The 24,150-nt window shown below is 40.8% G+C and overlaps 1 protein-coding gene across 1 annotated transcript in view; it reads left to right on the top strand.

The window, feature by feature from the left end:
• The window catches only part of IQCJ (IQ motif containing J), a 205,139-nt gene that overhangs the window by 167,112 nt on the left and 13,877 nt on the right, over positions 1 to 24,150 (top strand). Inside the window, 2 exon segments of the mRNA XM_045165208.1 lie at positions 13,481 to 13,545; positions 21,849 to 21,929. Of these exon segments, the coding sequence (XP_045021143.1) occupies positions 13,481 to 13,545; positions 21,849 to 21,929 (146 nt within the window).

Below are 24,150 nucleotides of genomic sequence, written 5' to 3'. Positions count from 1 at the left end.
ATTAATAGGTTATAATGTGCAAGGATTAACTAGGCATTCTTGTTTGTGATGATGTCATGGCTGATCGTGTGACAAAGCAGATTTGGACACACTGTCTTCTGTTCTCTTGTCTGCCTGCCTGCCTCATCTCTGCCTCCCTGAAGACATGTCATGCTTATGGAATGAGCCCCTGATATGCGCCCTAGAACTTTGGTGCCATTTCCATCACCTTTGCACACTGCACGCAGGCACACCATTCTAGTCAGTTGGTAGGAGCAAGTGCTCCACCACGAGCACATGGGCCCATTCACCTCCTTTTCTTGGCCCTCTTAGGATATCATGTTCAGGCTCTATTGTCACACACACAAGAGTCAGCCTTATTTGACTGATCTGCATTCTGTTCTGAGTGTCAAAATATTTAAACCAGTTTTTGAGTAAAAACAATCTTAAGACAACTCCTTGGCTACTTAAAACTCACCTTTCCCCCTCTGGTTATTTTTGGACCTTTCAAGGGGCAGGTGGATGGCTGTGTCTGCTTGTCTTTTCCCTGGGCTCCATTGTTTCCTCATGCCTAGCACAGTGCTGAACATGTAGGATTATATTTTCATTAAATCATGAGTGAAACCATGAAAAAATGACGAAAGGACAGCTGCTGACTTGTGGAGTCTCTTCTTCACGTTCTTCCTCAATCTGTTTTCAGTTTCATGGTTTCTGTGTTGCGGCTTCCATTAACCCCTAAGTGTCTCTTTCTTCTTTTAATGACGGTTTATTAAATATTCCTCTTAGCAGTCAAGTTATTGCTGAGTCCCATGATTATGCTGGGCGCTAGATTTATCATATTGATGTACCCTTGAGATCATAATCCAAGCTTAGAAAGCTCAGCATTCACTGGGTCTGATGGGCAATCAGTTGTAGGAGTGAGTTTTCCCTTCCATAAGTACAGTGATGTCTACTTCATTTGATCTCATATGTACAGGCATACATGGATTCCACTTCCCTCTCCAATGAGTGCCACAAGAGAACTAGACATAGCTTTTCTATAGAAATATAGTCCTATGGCAATGAAGAGAACAGTGTTACCCTTACAAGTACAAAATGTTTTTTTTATTCAGTGTTGATAGAAATCATACTATTGCACACTGTTCAGCAATCTTAGTTTTAAAAATACATGATAGTCACTTTCCTTCCTGACTAGGGTAGTGCTTATCAAATTCTCAGACAGAAATATCAAAAGCATAAAATAGTGAGCATGTATATAACCCATTTTAGTATTCTTGCCTGGGAAATCCCATGGACAGAGGAGCCTGTCCATGTATTATTATTAGGGGTTATGAGAAGAAGCTGCCATAAGGAAACCTAAACCTGATTTTAGGCCTTCTGTTTTTACTTTAAAATTGATGTAAACCTTGAACTTCATTTTAAAACCATGCATTTGTTATCCTTGGGGTGAAGCGATGCCCTGGGAAAATGTGTCCTAATCTCGGGCTCCTAGTCCCCCTGGCCTGTTGCTGGCATGCCCTAGTTTGCCAGATTCAGAAGTAGGGTTATGTAAAGTTTAAAAATAAAATAAAATTAAAAAAAATAAAACAATATGATTCTAAAAAATAAATAAATAAATAAATAAAATTTATGTAGGGAAAAAAAAAAGAAGTAGGGTTTGCAAGCTTGAAAGATACTTACACTTCATGAAAAAAAATAAATTTCACCCTTAAACATTTAGGTTATATTAAGGAAAATAAAATACAAAGTATATGAGCAACATAAGGGCTATACCCAGTATAAACACATACAAGGTTTCAGGAAATTAAAATTACTTCAAAAGGGGAGAACTTGCAGGAAGTTTTCAAGAAAAGGCAACATTCCAGGCAGTAAGAATTTTCCTTTATGTGTTCAGTGAAAATATAGATCAGGATCCACTTTCTAGTTTTTCTGTTTCTTCCTCCCACATTTAGTCTGAGAACATCTCAGCTCACAACTTCTGATAATCTCATTTTTTGGAATTTTTTTATTTGCTGCAAGTTAGAAAACACATTAAATTTGCTGAAGAATTGTTTTCTTTTAAAAAAATTATGAGTATAGTTGATTTACAAGAATTGTTTTCTAAAGAAAACTCTAAATGAAGACTTCACAGGTAATATGGGTGGGTTTAGGGACTGTATGAGGAATTCAGAGGACCTAGTACCCAGGAGACATGTTCCAGTGTAGTATGGAGTTTTCCAAGAGCCCACACTCCAGATAATTGAGGTGATGTTGTAGTATTTGATGATAAAATATATACTATAATGCATTATTACTCTTTTGCTTCTGCTTTTAAAAGTACCTTTATCATTGTTTTATTTCAACTCATGTGTGGACTGACTCTTTTTAAGTTTTTGAGCACTTGATCTTACATTTGAGTTTTAATGACTTGTTGATGTTCTAAGAGGATTAAGTGGGTTAGGGAGGTGAGATGATCAGGGAAAGAAGTTGGAAGGACATATGGGGCAGGTCACACAGAACCTCATATGCAGTCCTTCCAGGCCCAGCAGCTTAAGCTCTTCCTATAGATGAAGGGAGGCAAGAAAGGTTTCAAACAGGGGACTGACCCAAGGATGAGGTTAGCATTTAGGTTGCTCCATCTGGCAGGTGATAAATCCTCAGCCAAGGACAGTGGAAACAGAGAAGGTGTGCTCTAGACACAATTAGGAAGTCTATTTGGCAGAATAGGGTGACTAATGGGCAATGGGTTTAGAGCGGGCCAGGGGAAGGTGTCGAGGTATAGACCCATGTTTGGAGGGGCTACAGAAGTATACTAATAAAAACCATGAAAATAACAAACATACTGAGCACCTACTCTGTGCCTAGTGCAAGGCTGAATGACTTACATGAATTTTGAATCATCACACCTCACAGCAATCCTTGGAATTTGGTACCATTAGTGTCCTCATTGTAAAGGTGATGAAACTGAGGGGTCACCCAGCCCAAGAGCTCACCACTAGAACTGAGAGAGATGGCACCACAGGAATGACGAGAGAGATGTCATTGCTGTCCTTAGGAACACAGGCACTTAAGGAATTTCTTTATGAGTGGCCAGCACTTTGTTGTACACAAAACACTTTAAAATATGTCATTTTAGTTGATCATCACAAAACACTTTGTACTAGAGGTTGTCATCATTTTACAAATGACAGAAGTGAGGTGAGAGGTGTGAGTCAGTTGTCTAAGGTCACACAGTGGGTAGATGACATGTCTGGCTCAAGTAAGAAGTCTGAGTACTTTGCAGACCTGTATGACTTCTGCTTTACAAGCACCACTGGTGAGAGACTGCTGCTGCTCACACTGTCCATGTCATTCATGGGGAAAGAGTGAAAAGGAAAGAATCTGGAATCAGACTGCTTGGGTTGACATGCCATTTCTCCTGTAAGACCTTGGTCAAGTTGCTTAATCTCTCAGAGTCTGTTTTCTTATCCAGGTAATGGGAATAATAATCACATCTTTTGCTATTTTTGTGGGGCTGAAGTCATAATTTTCAAAAGATAATTTATGCAAAGTGCTTGGCACCTGGTAAAATTCAATAAATGTTAGTAGTAATAACAGTAGTTCAAAGAAATGACATGCAATTAGCTGTGGAAGGAAATATTAAAATATACAAAATGGCATTTGCAATGAACTTGAAAGGATTTCATAGCCTTGACTAGACGGACCTTTGTTGGCAAAGTAATGTCTCTGCTTTTCAATATGCTATCTAGGTTGGTCATAACTTTCCTTCCAAGGAGTAAGCGTCTTTTAATTTCATGGCTGCAGTCACCATCTGCAGTGATTTTGGAGCCCCCCAAAATAAAATCTGACACTGTTTCCACTGTTTCCCCATCTATTTGCTATGAAGTGATGGGACCAGATGCCATGATCTTCGTTTTCTGAATGTTGAGCTTTAAGCCAACTTTTTCACTCTCCTCTTTCACTTTCATCAAGAGGCTTTTTAGTTCCTCTTCACTTTCTGCCATAAGGGTTAGATAGTTTATTCAAAAGCAGAGACATTACTTTGCCAACAAAGGTCTATCTAGTCAAGGCTATGGTTTTTCCAGTAGTCATGTATGGATGCGAAAGTTGGACTGTGAAGAAAGCTGAGCACCAAAGAACTGATGCTTTGGAACTGTGGTGTTGGAGAAGACTCTTGAGAGTCCCTTGGACTGCAAGGAGATCCAACCAGTCCATTCTAAAGGAGATCAATCCTGGGTGTTCTTTGGAAGGACTGATGTTGAAGCTGAAAATCCAATACTTTGGCCACCTCATGCGAAGAGTTGACTCACTGGAAACAACCCTGATGCTGGGAGGGATTGGGGGCAGGAGGAGAAGGGGATGACAGAGAATGAGATGGCTGGATGGCATCACTGACTCGATGGACAAAAGTTTGGGTGAACTCTGGGAGTTGGTGATGGACAGGGAGGCCTGGCATGCTGCAATTCATGGGGTCACAAAGAGTCAGACATGACTAAGTGACTGAACTGAACTGAACTGAAAGGTTTTCAGAAGGGATTGAAGGAGTGATGCTGGGGTTAGGAAATTAACAGTTATTTTTAATCCTGAAGATGATTTTTGTTTAGCCTGGCAGTAGGGTTTATGAGCAGGAGTGTTAAATTATTAGAAATGTACTTAAAGAAAAGCGATTAGGCAACACAGTGCAACCCATTCCTGGTGAGAGTCAGGAAAGTTCCTGAATACATTGGGAGTGGAGAGAACAGAGGGAGGGGTGAACAGGTCTGAGGTGCTGCAGGTGTGTTAGGAGAGCTCTTCCCAGCAGGCACTTGGGCTGCTTTTCCACAATATCACTTGATGAGTACCTAAGCAACCCAAGCTCATTTTCTGATTGGACTAAGCCAAAAATCTAATCTGGACAGCATTTGCTGCCCTACAATGAAATGCATTCCAGAATCTTTGCTTCAGGAGTCACATGTTGTTCTGTATACCTGCACTTTCTTTTTGTCCTTTGGCACAGGAAACCTGGACTTGGTATGTATGGATTCACTCATCCACCTTTGCTATTCTGTCTGCATTCTCAGAGGGGTTTATTTGCTGACTTGTGTGCTTATGTGTATTTGAATTTTCTGCTTGAATCATGGTATCTAGATTTTTTTTTCCCTCAAAATACAGAAATATGTAAGATGCAAAAATATCTATACCCTAGTGATTGTAACTTAGTATTTCACCCTCAGTTGAGTCTTCATGGTTGTCCTGCCGAAATTAAGCTGAATTAACTTTGAGTAGAGTGAACAGGTAGAGAAGGCAGTGGCAACCCACTCCAATACTCTTGCCTGGAAAATCCCATGGACGGAAGAGCCTGGTAGGCTGCAGTCCATGGGGTCGCTAAGAGTCAGACACGACTGAGTGACTTCACTTTCAATTTTTGCTTTCATGCATTGGAGAAGGAAATGGCAACCCACTCCAGTTTTCTTTCCTGGAGAATCCCAGGGATGGGGGAGCCTGGTGGGCTGCCGTCTATGGGATCGCACAGAATCGGACACGACTGAAGCGACTTAGCAGCAGCAGTAGCAGAGTGAACAGGAACATGCACGGTCAGTCCTGTCCAACTCTTGCAACCCTATGGGCTGTAGCCCTCCAGGCTCCTCTGTCCATGGGATTTTCCAGGCAAGAATACAAGAGTGGGTTTCCACTTCCTATTCCAGGGAATCTTCCCAAGTGGGGATTCAAACCTGCATCTCCTGTGTCTCCTGCATTGCAGGAGCCATCCAGGAAGCCAGGATTGGTTGAGTAGAGTAACCAATTTAAGATTACTACTGCTGCTGCTGCTGCTAAGTCGCTTCAGTCGTGTCCGGCTCTGTGCGACCCCATAAAAGGCCTCCTACCAGGCCTCTCTGTCCCTGGGATTCTCCAGGCAAGAACACTGGAGTGGGTTGCCATTTCCTTCTCCAATGAATGAAAGTGAAAAGTGAAAGTGAAGTCACTCAGTCGTGTCTGACTCTTAGCGACCCCATGGACTGCAGCCTACCAGGCTCCTCCGTCCATGGGATTTTCCAGGCAAGAGTACTGGAGTGGGGTGCCATTGTCTTCTCCAAGATTACTACTAATAGTGTTTTAATTCTTCATATCCTAGATTAAGTCGAAGTGGTTAGACTTTCTGTAATGAGCTGGGGCTTCAGTCCTTAATGGTAACTTTAGAATGCCAGTGATCCTAAAAACTAGCAAAAGTCCTTGAGAACATCATGCACAATCTTAGGAAAAGGACACGTGGGACATTTAAGCCTAGAGGATGCTTTTCCACATGGCTTTGGGCTGGCTACCCTGTCTGACAATCCTGCATCCACTGGCACCGAATAGTGAAAGTGGATGGAGTTATAGATGCTTATTCAGATTAGGGCACAGGGTTGACTTGGGTGATCTGGTTATAGATGTACCCTCCCATCCATCACTCCAGGAGAATCTTAGGAGCTGATATCATATCAGATTCAAGGTGACCAATGACTGAAACAGTTATAACTGGATTTTTACTTAAGATGTTTCTCTTTGGCATCTGTTCAAATGAGCTCAGGTGTTTGGCATGCTCAGCATTGGCAGTCAAAGGCTTTTATGTCCTAATGCCTATGATGAGAGCCTGGTTGGTCAAACAAGATTAAAGAATGAGCTATCACAATGATGCCTAGAATCATATTGTATGTTCTTAAGTCTGTAGGTTTCACTATGTATGAGGTGATGAATAATCATGCTACTGAGACCTTGCATAGTGAAACCAGGATCACCTCACTAAGTGATTGTCACCATAAAACCATAGCCCCCGATGCATCTCATTGGACATTCAGAATGTTCTTAAAGTGCTAGAAACAGGCAAATCAAATCTCTTTCAAAGTCTGCTACCTCATATATGCCTCATGTGCCCATAGCTTACCTGAATGAATCTTTTAAATGAGCTGTTGATGTCCTATTAGCCATTTTTTTCCTCCCAAAGAAATTCACATTCAGCTGCAAGGTAACTTCCCTGTATAAAATTTACAGGTCTGTCAGCCATAAAAAACATTAATGCATAATACATAAACAAAATGTATGTGCTTTTTGCACACACACACACACACACACACACACAAAACCAAAGAAAAAAAGAAAGGAGTTTAGCCTCTGCTTTCCAAAGGGAGAAAACATGAATCTTGCATTTTTATTTTTGATGCCTTTTTGCCTTTAAATATATGAGATGACTGTTAATGCTCATATTCACAGCAGGGGTAGGAGGGAAGTGCAGTAAATTGTAAAGCACATTTACATTATAACAAGACCCATGGAAGCATTGTAATTCACACAGTTATTTCAACAGAGGTTTGGACTCCCTCCAATTTAATTTTCTGAAGTTGGGCTGTGCAGCTGGGTCATTCCTGGTCTAATCTGGGAAATGTATCTCTTAAGGCTGTGGATCAGAATGCCAGCCTCCCAGCTGTCACCAAGGAGCATCATTTACAGCCACTGAGGTCCGAGGGCAGAGCATCAGACTCACTTTATGTGGACACAGCAGCCTAGCTACTAGCTTCATAAATTCTGTGGCAAAGAGTAATAATCAATATTTCATGTTTAATGATGCAGAGCTAAAATTAGTATAGATTTTATGTCTTCTACTTTTCCAAATTATGCAAACATTAGTAACCCCTTTTTTAGTGCCCTTATTACACTTCCATTAAAAAAAGGGCAATGGGCGGGTGGTGGAGGGGATTGAGGAAGCCTGGTGGTGTTTAATTGAATGATTGAATAGTCAAAAGTAATTTTGGCATTTAACTTTTGTTAAATAGCTACCCTTAGGTTAATATGAAATTATTCCCAACTCAAAAATGATGTATGAAAGTGGTATCGGTTTTGTCACCCATAGCTACACAATGAAGTAAATTGTAGATTGTTGCTATGGGTTTTAAGTTACCTTAAATGCTCTGGGATATGCTGAGAATAAAACAGCAAGGGCATAATTCAGAAAAGTTAAAAGGTTGCCGCTTAGACACAAGTGCACTTTAGAGAGAAAGCAATTTTGAGTGAATTTCTGATTTTAAACTTGTCCAAAGAACATTCCCTGCTTGTTTAGACAGTAAAAGTGGCAGAGGCAGGAAAAAACAAGTAGAGTGTTTTATTATTGGTCAGGTTAAGGGGCTGACCAAGTGGCCACAGAGATGCATTTGTCTAACCTCTTAGCTGTATTCTCCTGATTGTGACAGGAGAAAACCTACAGGATTAAGGTGGGAAGGGGAAGCCAGACACAAAAGAACAAAATCCAGAATCCATCATCCCGTCTAGCATTTCACACCAAAGTGACTTCAGAAGGACTCTGATGACAGTGGGAAGCATGGGCTTTGTTTGGCAAGTAGTCAGTCAATTATTCCCCCTTAGGGCAGCCTACATTCACAGCCCCTTATAACACAGATTTCATTTGGAGAAATGATATTAAGGAATATGTAATGCTCTATGTCCAGGTTGTACTTGAATAGCTCAACTTGCAATTTGTTGAGGGGCTTAGCCCAAATGTCAAAAAGACAGACATTAAATTGAGCATGGTAGAAATTGTCCCCTGATCTGGTGAGTCAAACTGAGTCATAAAATGAGCTGGGCCCTTGAGTTAGGACAACTTCTCTAATAGGGATCAGCCATCAAACAGACATGTTCTTATGTTAATGAATGTGATTAATTAATGTTAATTAAACTTGTTGGATTATATTAATGGGAAAGGAATTATATGGATAGGGCAAACAAAAGCAATCTTAGCATCCTTGAGACATGTGAGCCAGAGTCCAGGGAGAAGGCAGATGACTCACTTAGAAGGGTGATTTGAAGAGTTGAACTGAGTGACTATAGATATGGGCAGGATGTAGGGACAACCACAGGGAATGGTGAAGCATCTGGGGCTATCAACAGCTGGAAGGGCCAGAAGAAGGAAGGGGAAGGAGGGAAGAGAGGGAAAGAAATGTTTCAGAGGGACAAGAAAATGGAGCAGTTATGGGAATGTGATAAGAATGACTGCGTGAGAGAGGCCACCACCCCACAGGCGCTATGGCCTGCAGTGACTCGAGCCTGTACCGAAGGCAGTAAAAGAAGGAAGCACAGATGAGAAATACTCCAGCTTCTCTCTTCTGTTCCCTTTTGATCTCCTGCCAGTGCCTCCCACTGCTCAAAGCCTATTCAAAGCCACAGAACTAAGGGACCTGCATGATAAAGTCTAATTTTGAGCCTCCCAGAGCATAGAAGAGAATAGAGATGATGAGTAAGTGTGTAAATGTGAAGATGCTGGTCAAGGTCTCATGTGCAGTTATGCAAGACAAGTAGACTCTGAAGATCTAATGCACAGCAGTGTACTGTACTTAACAATACTTCAGTGTAAATCTGAAATGTGCTAATAGGGCAGATCTTAGGTATGCTCACCACCACCAAAAAAAAAAACAAAAAAAAAGAAAGAAATTGGCAGGGGTAGGAGGTGATAAATATGTTAATTAGCTTCATTGTGATCTTTTTTTTACAGTGTATACATATATCAAGTATGTACCTTAAATATATACAATTTGTAACTGTCAGATATACCCAAGTAAAGTTAGAAAAGGTATGATGTTAAATAAAAAAGAAAGCTAAAGAACGATTAAAAAACAAACAAAAGAGGTGGAGAGGTAGGGAAAAATCACCGGAGGACATACAACATCTTGAGATTTGGAGGGAACACAAAGCCACTAAGTTTTCTTTTCATCTCATTCAGCTCAATTCATTTATTCAGCATATATTCAGTAGGCACAACCTAAATGCATCATCTGGGGAGTAGGAACCTCAAGGTGAATAAATCACCACCCCTGATTTTGAAAAGCCCAGTGGTGGGGTGGGTCAGGTAACGAGGTAAGGCTAAACCAGGGATCACCATCACCCCAGGATGCTGAGGAGACAGGGTGAGGTACCGGATCCTCTTATTGAGTTAGGGAAGGCTCTATGGAGGAGGGGAAAGTGGAGGGGCTTCCTGAAGGAAGAATGAGAGCGGGCCAATAGAAGAGTTGGGGCCCCAGTGTCCCCCAGTGTAAGAGAGCATGTGAGTTCAGGGTTGGGTGAAGTTTCACAGGACCAGACTTGGAGAGGGAGGGCATGAGGCAGGGCCCTCCCTGGTAAGACAAACAAGCTCTGGCTGAGATGCTGGAATCCATCTGAAAGCACCTGGGAGCCATGCTGGTTTCTAGTAGGAAACGGCATGCTTGGATGTGCAACTGAGGCAACAAAGACTAGTGAGAGAAACCAGGGGTGGGAAAGACCAACATGTATATATTTTTAATGGTAAATCGATGGAAAACTGTCAGAGTGAAACTCCGAGCAAAGATCCATGGAATAAGTCAGTTTCTTTGTCCATCTCCCAGAAAACGAGGATACGGTGTGGAACTTGCAGGCCAATTGAACTGAAGTGTTTTTGTATAGTTAGCTTAAATAACCAAATGATGAAATCAATCCTCCAAATTGTCAGCAGAGCAGCTGTTCAGAAAGCTCTTGTTAGTCATTGACCTTATGTTTAATATGATTTCCTGGAACGTGGACAGTCAGATTGAATAAAGTGCTGTACCAAAGCCTTCCTTCTCCCTCCCCAAAGCTCCCTGCAATGAAAAAACCAAAGGAAAGAGAGTGGCTGGCCCCAAGTGCAGAAACCTGTTCCTTCCTGCCCCACAGATGCCCAGGGAAAAAGAAAAGAAACCCACAGGCACATGCAAGAGAAGAAAGTGCCAGAACCACCACAACTCAGTTTCTTTCCTTATCCTAAAACAGGTGGGAAACAAGGAAAAGTTCATGGCCTAAAAATCCACCTCTGGTTTTCAAGAACTAAGGATCCTTATCCAACCTATTTCCTCTCTGTATAAAAGTGGCTTTAAGCCTGACCTTTTCTATGACCTGGATTTATTGCTCTGGTTGCTGGAGGTAGGGTGGGATATGCTGAAGGATTAGTTGGGAGGAGTGGAGGGTTGGGAGAAAATAGAGAATAGAAGGGGCTTCCCAGGTGGTGCTAGGGGTAAAGAATCTGCCTGCCAATGCAGGAGTTGCGGGAGCCATGGCTTTGATCCCTGAGTCAGGAAGATTCCCCCAGAGTAGGAAATGGCAAGCCATTCCATTATTTTTGCATGGACAATTTTGTGGACCGAGGAGTCTGTCAGGCTACATTCCATGGGGTCACAATGAGTCGGATAAAACTGAGTGACTGACAGTGAGAGAGTAGAGGTAGAGACTTACCCTTAGGAACCAGAGTCTAGAAACCAGAGTCTATAGGGTTGAAGGGTAAGTTTTACCTTGAAAATAAAATGTGTAAGAGTGAAAAGGATGCTGTGTCTCTCTCTGTCTACCCTTAAGTCATCTCTATCTTCATAGCCATTCACCATATATAGCTGCCTATGTATCAATATGATGCTGAGGGAATTAAGCCAGATACAAAGAATAGACAAATATATGTGAAATTCTAGTCCGGGCAAAATTAACCTATGGTGAGCACCTATGCTCCAATAAAAATTAATTAAAAAATTAATCTATGGTGATAAAAATCAGAACAGAAATGCCTTTGGGAGAGGGGAATTGACTGAACAGGGACACAAAGAAACCTTCAGGAGTGAAGTAAATGATCTGTATTTCATTTAGGGTGGTAATTCTACCAACGTATGCATTTGTCAAAACCCGTTGTGCTGTACTCTTATGATGTGTGCTTTTCAGTCATTTAAAAAAGCAAACCCAAATACTCAATGGTCACGCTGGTTGATATAAGGAGAAGCGAATGAAGTGGGCTAACTTGGGAAGCAGAGAGATAGGAGACTCTCACAGTTGCCTTAGACCAGACTGAGGAGTAGTGGTCAATTTCTGGATATATTTTGAACTTGGGACCGACATAATTAGCTGATTGATTGACCATGGATTGAGAGAGGAACAAAGGAGTAGAGGCTGACTTCTAGGTTTTAGGAGTCATATTGTTGCATATCTAGGTAAATATTGATGTTATTTGTTAAAATGAGGAAAAAGTGGTGAAGCAGGAGGTTTGGGTGGGAAAGTCTAGGCAGTGAAATCAAGACTTTGGTTTGAACTTGAGATGCCTGTCAGCCAGGCACACAGAACTCCCAAGAAGGCAGGTGGATGTGTCAGATGGCATTTAGAGGAGAGGTCAGATGCAAGCATAAATTTAAAGCTGTGGACTGGATAAGACCTAAGGAGAGAGGATAGATGAGAAGGACCAGAGCCCTCGGACAGGCTGCTGGTGTGTTTCCAGAAGAGTGAGGTTTTATAGGATGAAGAGGATCTGGGAACAGCAGGGAGGAGCAAAAATGGCCCCATCCCTCCTCCAGAGTGTATTGTATATAGTGCATGGGGAGGAAATGGCCACCTCTCCAGAGGATTCCAGAGGAGACAGGGTGCTCAGGATCAGCCAGGTTTGTCATCAGCAGACTCCTTTATATCCTAAAACTCTTTTTGAAACTGTTCTTTGATCTTCTAGCTCCAGCAAAGACTTAGCTGTCCCCAGAACAGCAAAGGTTCAGTTAGAGTGAGATAATTAAGGGAATGTTCAAAGAAACTGAGGAGATAGAGGATTTTAATGATGATGGACTGTAAGTTGTAAAGGGTTCAGTGGAAAGACTGGAGGGACTGGGGAGAGTTGGGTGATCGGGTCAAATTTGGGGTTGTACAGTTGAGTAAGAAGTTAAAGAAAATGGTTAACCGAGAAAACTCAGATGGCTGATGGGTTGGAAACATGTTGAGACTAGTCTGATGGTCTTTCAGAGGTGAATGAGTAGTTAGTGCAGACTGGGGCTTCCTCTTAGCATTTCAGCCATTTGTGGTGATGAGACAAGCAGGTTGATCTCAAGGAATTGTGGTCTTCCCAGGTCCAGACTTCTGTGCATGCCTGCATGCTGAGTCTCTTCAGTCATGTCTGGCTCTTTGTGACCCTATGGACTGTAGCTGTCTGTGGGCCTTCCTTAAATCCTACTGTGATTGACTACAAGTCTGGAGACAGGCGATCTCACCAGGAACCTGGGCTGACTTCTGTAACATCCCTGAAGCAATAGCTGTGGCTGAGGGAATGGGATTACTGAGACTGGATGCCTGAAATTCAGGGAAGGAGTGTGTGCGTGTGTGTGTGAGCACTGGGGCTGAGGTAACCAAGAGTTACCAAGAGACAAGAGACGGTGTTTCCTAAATGGTCAAACCCAGTCCACTTTCCTTAGAGCCCCTCGCCCAGCAACCAGCAAACATAACACTGTTGATAAGAGTAAATTTGGGACGTGTGTGGGTGAATCTGTATAAACATATTGCCACTCTGGAAAAATAACAGGAGGCGTTATCTTTAGTGGTTAAAAAAAAATCATACAATGTAAGTGGAAGAACTGTATTTTAATTTGATCAAGGATAAAATTGTATGTGAAACACTCATCCATTGCAAAGTCCAGAACTCGTAACAGTGATTATCTCAATTTGGGTAACAATTTTCCTGAAATATTACCCATGAGTACATGGAGTCAACTTGTAAGACATTTTTTTTTCTTTTTCACAGGAAGAATTGAAAAGATTGCAGAACCCCTTGAAACAAGTTAATGATGGAAAGTATTTACTTGAAAAGTAAGTTAAAATACTAAAGTTGAAAGGCTGGCATTAAAAAAAAAACTATTCACAAGGCAAAAATAATTAAGTAAATTCATCTTAGGATATTATTTGATCAGGACCCAGAAATGTGGCTCATTTGAGATATAGTGAAACAGACTTGTGGCTACTTGAGCTGCAATATACAGACTGTGCTGGTTAACAGAGTGACATGATACCTGGAGATGTAGCTGATGGTATGTCTGAGGGCTTGAAACTTAGCCCAACTCTGTCTTTGGCTTCTAATCAAGGATGTGTAGAGAAGGAGGCCATAAAATTTGTAAAAAAACAAGGGTAACATTAAGACTGATAGAATGACCATTCAAAATAATACTGAAGAGTGGCCCAAAACTGAGCTGAAATTAAAAGCAAGAATGAAAGAGATGAAATTGAACAGAGATTAAAGTACAGTCTTTTATTTAGATTTTAAAGAAAATTGTACAGTCAGAGCTTGTGAAAGACATATTCTGACTTCTGTGTCAGTGAATGCATAGAGGTTTTATCTGACATTAACACGAGACCATGATTTTATATGGCTTCTAAAAATATCACCATAATAGTCTGAGTAGTAGGTATATATTGTCAAGATAAAAGAAGAAAAAAATGAGCTATCATTAATTGAGCATGTACAATGTACTCTGTACCAGTGGCTGCTTACAGATGTTTCCTCAGCAAACTCTGATGATGGTCTTTTGATATAGATATTATTATTTCCATTTTACCCATAAGAAAAGAGACCCAGAGAACTTTCAGCACTTGTCTAAGTACACTCAGCTGAGAGTGGCGAGGATGAGAATGAAAGTGAGGTTCAGTGCCACCAGAGCCCATGCAGGTAACCAGTAAGTCCCATGTCATTGCTGTTATTCAGTCGCTAAATCGTGTCTGACTCTTTGCGGCCTCATGGACTCATGGACTATAGTACACCAGCCTCCTCTGTCCTCCACTATATCCTGGATTTTGCTCAAATTCATGTTGGTTGGGTCAGTGATGCTATTGATATCTAACTGTCTCATCTTCTGCTGCTCCGTTCTCCTTTTGTCTTCAAAGGGAGCCCCATGGTCAGGTCCATGTGGGGGTCACCACATTTGTCTCTGGGTACCACATTTTAAAAGCACATTAACATCCCCAAGAGCATCAAAGGGTTAAAATTTTGAGGGTTCTGGGACCATGTAAAACTACTGCAAAGAGTTGAGGATGTGTAGCTTGGAGAAAAAAGATCTCGGAGGGGACATATACCTATACTTAAACATTTGAAGAAATTTTCCTATAAGAGGGACTACATTGTTTTTCTTGTTTTAGAAAGCAGAACAAGGATTAATGAGCAGGATTTATGGAGCAATAGCTGGTGACACAGAAAAAAGAATGAATTTAGTAAAGATTCAGCCTGCTCAACAGAGAGCACTTTTTTGTTAAGCAGTGAGGTGATAGACCCTGGAAGTGCCTAAGAAGAGTGTGCATGGCCATCTGAGATGCTGTTGAAAATATTTCTGCACATTGGAAAACCTGGATTTGATTCCTCTTTCTGCTTCTTCCTGGCTTTATGAGTCTGCACAAATTACTTAATCATCCTGAGCCCATTTCCCCATCTTTAAAAGTGAAGCTAAGAATGCTGGCTTGACAGTCTTATGGAGCACATGAGATGTGGCACCCATGATAGCATGGTGCCTTCAGTATCAGCTCCTTCCCCACCCTTCTGGGGGCTGTTTGAATTAGCCAGCCTCGGAGGTTCATCACCATCCCATGGCAATTCTAAGAATTCTCCATGGTACCACTTGAAGAACAGTTCATTTGATCAAATGAAGATGCTGACTTATCTATGGATTTGATTTATCTTTGTTATGCTGGTTCTCATTAATTTGGATAAATTAAGAATAAAATAGTTTGATTTTCCTCTTCTCCCTCATCACCATCATCACTAATTATTTGTAAACAATAATAATGGAAGACTTTTTGGCTGAAACTAGAAAGAAGATTTTTCTTCTATGGAGATTAATTAGTATTATAATGACATTAAATCAGTGGTTCTTCATCCTGGGTACACTTCGAATCACCAGGGAGTTTAATAAAAATATCAGCCCAGACAAGTCCAATATGAAGCCCTGGGACTGAGGTCCAAGAATAAGTATTTATTGAAAGCTTCCTTTGTGTGATACTAATGAGGATCTGAGGCTGAGAACCAGTGGTCTACATATATTTTAGATTTTTTTTTTTAGTTATTCAATAATCTCATTTAGCTTAATTCTCTGAGGACACACTTTCTCTGTGATGTTCAGCTCAGCTCGTTTACTTTTTAAATCTGACTATGCTGTTTTGTCATTATTGATTTTAATGGGGGAAGTGAACTCTAGAAGTTTTTTCCTGCTAATTGACCACTACTCTGTATTAAACCCCTCGCTAACACCAGCATGTATCTTTCCCAGCTCTGTGCTCTCAAGAAGATATGCGAAGACTAGTGGTCACTATGTGGACTTCTGCCTCATTGCCCTCCCTCTGTTTTTCTCTCGAATTATCTAGAAACCCGAGAAAGCTAAAAGCTTCTGAAAATGGCCAATCTGTTTTGTACACTTGTATTGCCCAGTCATGATTGAGGAATTCGAGGGATGGGATTCAGAGTCTTCTCTCAAAACACACAGGCCTGCGGGGCAAGCTTCTCTTTCATGCTGGTCCTAACTGCTCTGTCCATTTGCCTGGAATTCTGGTCCACTTCAGGGCCGCACTGTGTCCTTGAAAGCTGTCAAATTTGATTGAGAAATTGGGGTACTTTGAGTGAGCAGATTAGGCATTTCATTATAGCTGTAGCTGACTTGGGTGCTGATGTAAATCATCTCAGCTACTTGAAATGACCATAAGTTAAGTGATAGTGGTGTCGTGGCAGTTGATCTGTTATTCCCCCTTGGAACATTACATTTATTCTGAATGCTCAACAGGATTTTGTGGTAGACAGTTGATAGGAAGGGAGGGGAGGCTGCAACTTTATTCTGCTGCTGCTGCTGCTGCTAAGTCACTTCAGTCGTGTCTGACTCTGTGCGACCCTATCAACGGCAGCCCGCCAGGCTCCCCTGTCCCTGGGATTCTCCAGGCAAGAACGCTGGAGTGGGTTGCCATTTCCTTCTCCAAGGCAACTCTATTCTACTTGAGACCATATGCAGGAGCTTTGGGTGCACTTTTCTGTCTGTCTATCTGTCTGTCTTTCTCTCAGTAAAGTTTGGCATATGCCCATAAACAGAGAAGAGCAACTACTAAGGCCATTAATCAGGAAGGCGGCTGCTTGTGACTCTGTTGTTTTTGAGAATCATTTATTAACTTAAGACCTTAGGTTGAGTGCTATTTTTTGTAAATATTGAGCCAGGCTGGGTGCGAGAGTAGGAAATTCATGATTGCAAGTCACACAGTCTTCTGACATATTAATATAATCATTTTATTGTTCTGTGCTTAGTCACTCAGTCGTGTCTGACTCTTTGTGACTCTATCCATAGACTGTATCCCGCCAGGCTCCTCTGTCCATGAGATTCTCCAGGCAAGAATACTGGAGTGGATTGCCATGTCCTCCTCCAGGGGATCTTCCCAACCCAAGGATCAAACCCAGGTCTCCCACATTGCAGGCGGATTCTTTACTGTCTGAGCCAGCAGTAAAGTCCAAGAATACTGGAGTGGCTGGCGTATCCCATCTCCAGGGGAACTTACTGACCCAAAAATCAAAACTTCTGCATTGCAGGAGGATACTTTACCAGCTGAGCTACCTGGGAATCCCCAATCACTTTATGACCCACCAGCAATTATTGATATTAAAGTTCATTCTAACTTAAACCTATTGGTATTTGTAGTGTATCAGTTCCCAAGGATGTATAAATTAACAAACGTTAACAAATTTGCTAATATTATAAAAATTGTTCTCATTATGGACTTGAGCCTTGTCTTTGGTTGCTGCGTATAGCAACAGGTAGGTCCAACAATACTTCATGTATATCTGTATTGCCCAAATTGTTAATTTCTAATTGTAATAATACAATATTTTAAAGTGTCCTTTTTACAAGGCCGTTGTTCCCACAAGACCATAGAATTATAAAAATAAGACTTTTCATGCCTACCACCACTGGCTTAGGTCTCTGTGGTGCCCTTTAATAACATCTGCCACATTTTTAGTTACTTTTTCAATATGCATCTCCTAAACTGTAGGACCATAAGAACAGTAACCATGTCTAATCTTTTCATCATTGTGTCCCCCATGTTTTGCATCATTCGTGGCACAAAGGAGACATTTAATATATCTTTAAATGAGCAAATAAAGTTAATAATGGACCCTGAATACCAGTGGCACAGACCAGACAAGGGTGTTTTTTCCCTTGCCCCTGAGCATCCCACTTGAGCAACCACAACACTCTGTTGGGCTGTTGGCAGCATGCAGTGGCCATATCTAATCTACCACGCTTTCCCCATCACTTGGGTGTTCCTTTCTCGAGAGGAGAAAATACATTCGTTATTCTAATGATGTCTCTTACACAAATTTTTTTCTTATCCTTTTCTCTTCTTTACTGTAAAATCCTGGTCTTTATTATCTGGCCAATTTGAATACCCAGCTAAATGATTGCCTTCATTCTCCTTGCTCACTCCCACCACAAGCCATTCTAAAACATCCCATTCATCTCATTTTCCTGCTTCAAGTTCTTTGTTTCCGTGTAGCAACATTTTTCAAACTGTAGATCACAATCCACTGATGATTTGTTCAACTGATTTGTTGGGTCACCACTGACCTTTCAAAAAATCTGAAATATAATTTAAAAATATCAGAGTACATTATATGTAGTTGGAGAATTCATGATTCCTGAGACTTTTGTTTCAGTTTTAAACACACGGACACAGACACATACACCCACTACCACATGATTAGATGTCCAATATTTTATGGTAACCACAGTCAGTAGAAGTTTAGTAAAGTCTGGTATTAAAATCTTCCAAACGGTACTTTGTAGTGGCAAGAGTTGAGTTTTAATGTGATTTCTGTTGAGTTGCACATAACCTCTCTGAGCTTCAGATTTCTCACCTCTATGCTATGGAAAACAATGCTTGACTAATAGAGGCCACTGGGAGAACTAAATGAGGTAATACATGCAAAATGTCACAACAGTGTTTTGTACATATTGTGTGGCCAATGACTATTAGTTTTCTGCTTATACAAACTTATTTCCCTTTATATTCCCACTTGTATTGTCCCCTTCCACAATATTTTTTTTTATTGTTCAAAAATAGCCTGAACATTTCACTTCTACTCTTTTTTCCCAAATAACATAGGTCACTTTTATAATCATTTAACAATGGCACTTCAAATCATCATTTCAATGAAAGAATACATTCATTTGTTTAGTTTGATGCTCACAGTCATGGAAATAAATTGCCATCAGAGGTCCCAATAATGTCGGTAGAGTCACTTGCAATGAATCATTTTGCTTGTCACAAAAAAGTGACAAGGTGAACAAGATCCTTAAGGTGGTGTAGAAAGATACCAGATCTAACTGGGCCCAACCAATAGCTGCATCCCAGATCCCCTTACCTGCATGGCCACGCCAGGTCAATAGCTTCCTGCCCTCCTCTCCCTATTCTCACGCCTTCAGAATGGGACCTCAGTACGATTTAGTCCTGCCTGGGCCTGCCTGGGTTGTGTTTCTGGAATCAATGACCTAATTTTTTAATTGATACTTAGTTAATTCACAATATTATATTAATTTTAGGTGTGCAACATAATGATTTACAATTCTATAGATTATACTACATTTAAAGTTATTATAAAATATTGTCTATATTCCTTGTGCTGTAAAATATATTCTTGTAGCTTATTTGCTTTGTACATATTAAGAGTAGTTTGTACCTTGTAATCCTCTGCTTCTACTTTGTTATATCCACTCATGTTTTATGTTTTAGATTCAGCATCTAAGTGATAACATACAGTATGTCTTTGACTTATTCATTAAGCATAATACCCTCCAGGTCCATCCATGTTGTTGCAAAGGACAAAATGTCATTCTTTTTATAGCAGAATAGTATTTCATTGTATGTATATACCACATCTTCTTTATCCATTCATCTTTTGGTGGACACTTAGGTTACTTCTCTATCTTGGCTATTGTAAATAATGCTGTCATGAACATTGGGGAGTGTGCAGCAGTATCTTTTTAAATTAGTGTTTTTGTTTTCTTTGGATTTTACTCCTTTATTTTAATATCTTCCTCATCAGTTGAGTTCAGTTGCCTAGTCGTGTCTGACTGTTTGTGACCCCATGGACTGCAGCATGCAGGGGTTCCCTCTTCTTCACCAATTCCCAGTGCTTGCTCAAACTCATGTCCTTTGAGTTGGTGATGCCACCCAACCATCTCATCCTCTGTCGTCCCCTTCTCCTCCTGCCTTCAATCTTTCCCAGCATCAGAGTCTTTTCCAATGAGTCAATTCTTCGCATTAGGTAGCCAAAGTATTAGAGCTTCAACTTGAGCATCAGTCCTTCCAATGAATATTCAGGATTGATTTCCTTTAGGATTACCTGGTTGGATTTCTTTGCAGTTCAAGGGACTCTCAAGAGTCTTCTCCAACATCACAGTTCAAAAGCATTGATTCTTTGTCACTCAACTTTCTTTATGGTCTCTCACATCCATACATGACTACTGGAAAAACCATGGCTTTGACTATACAAACTTCATCAATAAAGTAATGCCTCTGCTTTTTAGTATGCTATCTAGGTTTGTCATAGCTTTTATTCCAAGGAGCTAGCATCTTTTAATTTCATGGCTGCAGTCACCATCTTCAGTGATTTTGGAACTTAAGAAAATAAAGTCTATCACTGTTTCCATTGTTTCCCCATCTATCTGGCATGAAGGGATGGGACCAGATGCCATGGTCTTAGTTTTTTTTTGAATGTTGAGTTTTAAGCCACCTTTTTCATTCTCTTTCACTTTCATTGAGAGGTTCTTTAGTTCCTCTTCTCTCTCTGCTGTAAGGGTGGTGTCATCCGTGTATCTGAGGTTATTGATGTTTCTCCCAGCAATCTTGATTCCAGTGTGTGTTTTATCCAGCACGGCATTTTGCAGGATATACTCAGCACAGAAGTTAAATAAGCAGGTTGACAATACACAGCCTTGAGTTGCTCCTTTCCCGATTTGGAACCAGTCCATTGTTCCATGTCCGGTTCTACCTGTTGCTTCTTGACCTGTATACAGATTTCTCAGGAGGCAGATAAGGTGGTCTGGTATTCCCATCTCTTGAAGAATTTTCCACAGTTTGTTATGACCCACACAGTAAAGGCTTTAGTGTGGTCAATGAAGCAAAAGTAGATTTTTTTTTAAATTTTCTTGCCTTTTCTATGACCCAGTGCTTGTTGGCAATTTGATCTCTTGTTCCTCTGCTTTTTCTAAATCCAGTTTGAACATTTGGATGTTCTCCATTCACGTACTGTTGAAGCCTCACTTGGAGAATTTTCAGCATTACTTTGCTAGTGTGTGAGATGAGTATGATTGCTTGGTAGTTTGAGCATTCTTTGGCATTGCCTTTCTTTGAGATTGGAATGAAAACTGACCTTTTCCAGTCCTGTGGCCACTGCTGAGTTTTCCAAATTTGCTGGCATATTGAGTGCAACACTTTAACAGCATCATCTTTTAGGATCTTCCTCATAGGTATTACCTTTACATGTTAACTTACTAATCCCTGTCCATTCTTCAAGGCCCAGCACAGCTGCTATAATCTTCCTTGACCATTGTAGCACCCAGTGATTGTCCTAGGTTCATAGGAGCAATGGCATATATTCACAGTTCCTCCATCTTTATCCAAGGCTGACTGATGCTTTGTTCATAGTGGGAGCTCCAAAAAAGCTTACGGAATGAAAGGAGAAAAGGTTCAGTGGTAGTGACACCATTGGGAATGAATGAGACTCTCTCTACAACTTACTAGTTGGACAATACCAAGGGATTTGTCACATTCTACTCATGGCTTTTATTCCTCTGAAACAGTCTAATATTCTGCCTTTGTCTTTGTGTAAAGTAAATGATTTACATGCCTTAGATATGAATGTTGAGCTAAGTGGTAGAAATAAAAAGAAAAGCAATGTTAAAAGGCAAAACCACATTTTCTTTCTATGGTATGGTTATTTATCTACTATCCATCAATCAGAACTTTTAAGACTGTATTAATAAAATGAACAAAAGTGCATATGTACTTGCTTTGTCAATTAAACTTAAATTGGCACTTTTATTGATGACAGCTTTATGGATTCATTTATATTGAGGCATCATTTCTGTTTGTAGTCACCAACTGGCCATGGATGTGGAGAATAACATTCAAAAGTGTCACCTCAATCTACAGCCCTTGGACTCAAAGGTGAAAATGTAAGTTATTTTAAAGTTCACATTAAAATTTTTGTGTTTTCACAGTTCTTACTCTATTAATCTATGAACTATTCTGGAGTTCATGGGTATAAGAATCACGCATTTATTCACATTTATATTTATATATTACACAGTATTTCTTCCCAGTTGTAAGTAGCAACAAAGCTGTTTTGAGCACACAGCACCATTGATGGATAACATAGGGAAGTATTTGATGGTCATCACTTTGTTTCTTGGTTTTTCCCTTTCAGGCAAAGTAACATTCTTCAGATCTCACTAGTATTTGTCACTGCCTTTCTTCTCCGTAACTTGGTTTATTTCACCTTAGACCATGTCTTTTACACACATACACACACACACTTTCCACCCTCTTCCCTCTGTTTCCAGTCCAGCTCTTGTAAGAAAAAATGCTTTCCTTTTCCTCCTCACTTCTTGTCCTTTCCTTTCTTATTCTCTCTTAATATGGCCTAATGAGATTCTCCTTCTCCTACTGCAAGTGACTAAAGCATAAAAATACTGGTATATACACCTCAGTGTTAACAAAAATAAAACTAATGAGATCCTAAGACAGACAGGCTGTATTCTAGAACAAAATAACAACCTTCTAAAACTTTATTAAGAAAGGACCCATCATAGTCACTTTGGTTGGCTGGTTGGTTTAGTCACTAAGTCGTGTCCAACTCTTGTGACCCCATGGACTCTAGCCTGCCAGGCTGCTCTGTCCATGGGACTCTCTAAGCAAGAATACTGGAATGGGTTGCCATTTCCTTCTCCAAATAGTCACTTTAGAAGCAATTTTAAATTGTTTATGTTTGTACTCTGTGATCCTTTCCCATTCAGATTTTTTCTTTGGGGATAAGTTATGAGCATTACCAGTGAGTGTATATAGTCTTTCTCTCTCTCTCTTCCCCTTTCCCTCACCTTCCTTCCCTCCTTCCCTCTCTCTCTCTCTCTCTCTCTCACACACACACACACACACACTCACAGCTTAACACTCTGAAAAGCATGTATCTAGAAAATCTGAACATGTCTGTGCTTGGTCAGGAACACTGATCATTTGCAAAAAGCCCAAAGAGGAATCTTTTAGGAAAGAAGTCACCTTGAAAAGGGGAGCATTGAGGTGTACAACTTTGAAAAAGTAAGCCATTGCTGAATGTAGGAATTGAAACAGAAATGATGCAGATATATAATATCCTGCTGGATAAAAGCAAATATGAATACACACCCCTATAAATCTACATTAACCTTGGTTATCAGTAAAAAGCTTACCTCTGAGTGAGCACACAGGGCTGCCTCTCAACGTAAAGTTCAGATGTGGCTTCTCAACCAGTCAGGCCCCCTGCTAAGGAGCTGTGTGTCACACTTACTAAGTGAATAATGAATCAGGCTTCCAAATCGTTTTATGTAAGCTGTGTGTCAGCCTTGTTCCACAAGATGTTAGTTTCCAAACATAGGTTGCTTTATTGTTAGGAATTTTCTCATTAAGATAACGTTCTCTTAACTGAAAAAGCACTGGAAAGGAAGGTTGGCTGTGTGAAAAATTAAAGTGATTAATTTGTATGCTGAAATGAAGTTAAGAAACCTCCCTGGTCTTTTTTAGTTTTCATCTTCTCCAATCTGTAGAGACAGAGGGGCAGGTGCCAGAGAGAGGAGCAGGCAAAGGAAAAAAAGAATCTCTGTGCCTAAGAGCCCAGTAGCTCTGAGAATCTGGGATTTTATGTGTAGCTGGTATGATGGAGGAGTCTCAGCTCAGTGAGGTGCAAACAGAATGGTTTTATCTCTTCTAATAACTCTGAACCCCATTTCCACTCAGTGGAGGGGGATGAGGGAGAGAAAACTTAATCTTACCCAATAATGGAATTTGAGTCCCATCGGAGAATTGACTCCAGTTCAGTGACTCTTGTCTAATCTGGTTATTAAATTCTTAACTCTCGTGACAGTTTGAACACCTCCCCTCTACATGCGTTATATCTTCCCCACAGCTGTGCAGCCGGCTCCCTTCCCTTCCCTTCCCTCTCCTCTTTCTCTTTCCCTGTCACCCCCCCTTTCTCCTCCCCTCCCCTTCCGGTGCCACCTTTCCCACCCTCTGAGGGCTGAACATCAAGGCTGCTCCAGGTTTCCTGTCGATGGTGAGCTTTCCCACCCTAGGCAGTTCTTTCCTTAAAAGAGCTGGGACTCTGTGGGAAGGGTTGCTGGGTCTCCCCTGAGCCCCTACCCGTGG

Source organism: Bubalus bubalis, chromosome 1 (genome assembly GCF_019923935.1).
Source record: "Bubalus bubalis isolate 160015118507 breed Murrah chromosome 1, NDDB_SH_1, whole genome shotgun sequence".
In the NCBI taxonomy this organism is placed as follows: domain Eukaryota; kingdom Metazoa; phylum Chordata; class Mammalia; order Artiodactyla; family Bovidae; genus Bubalus; species Bubalus bubalis.
Note: the sequence above shows the minus strand (reverse complement) of the source record. Positions and strands in the feature narration are given on the sequence as shown.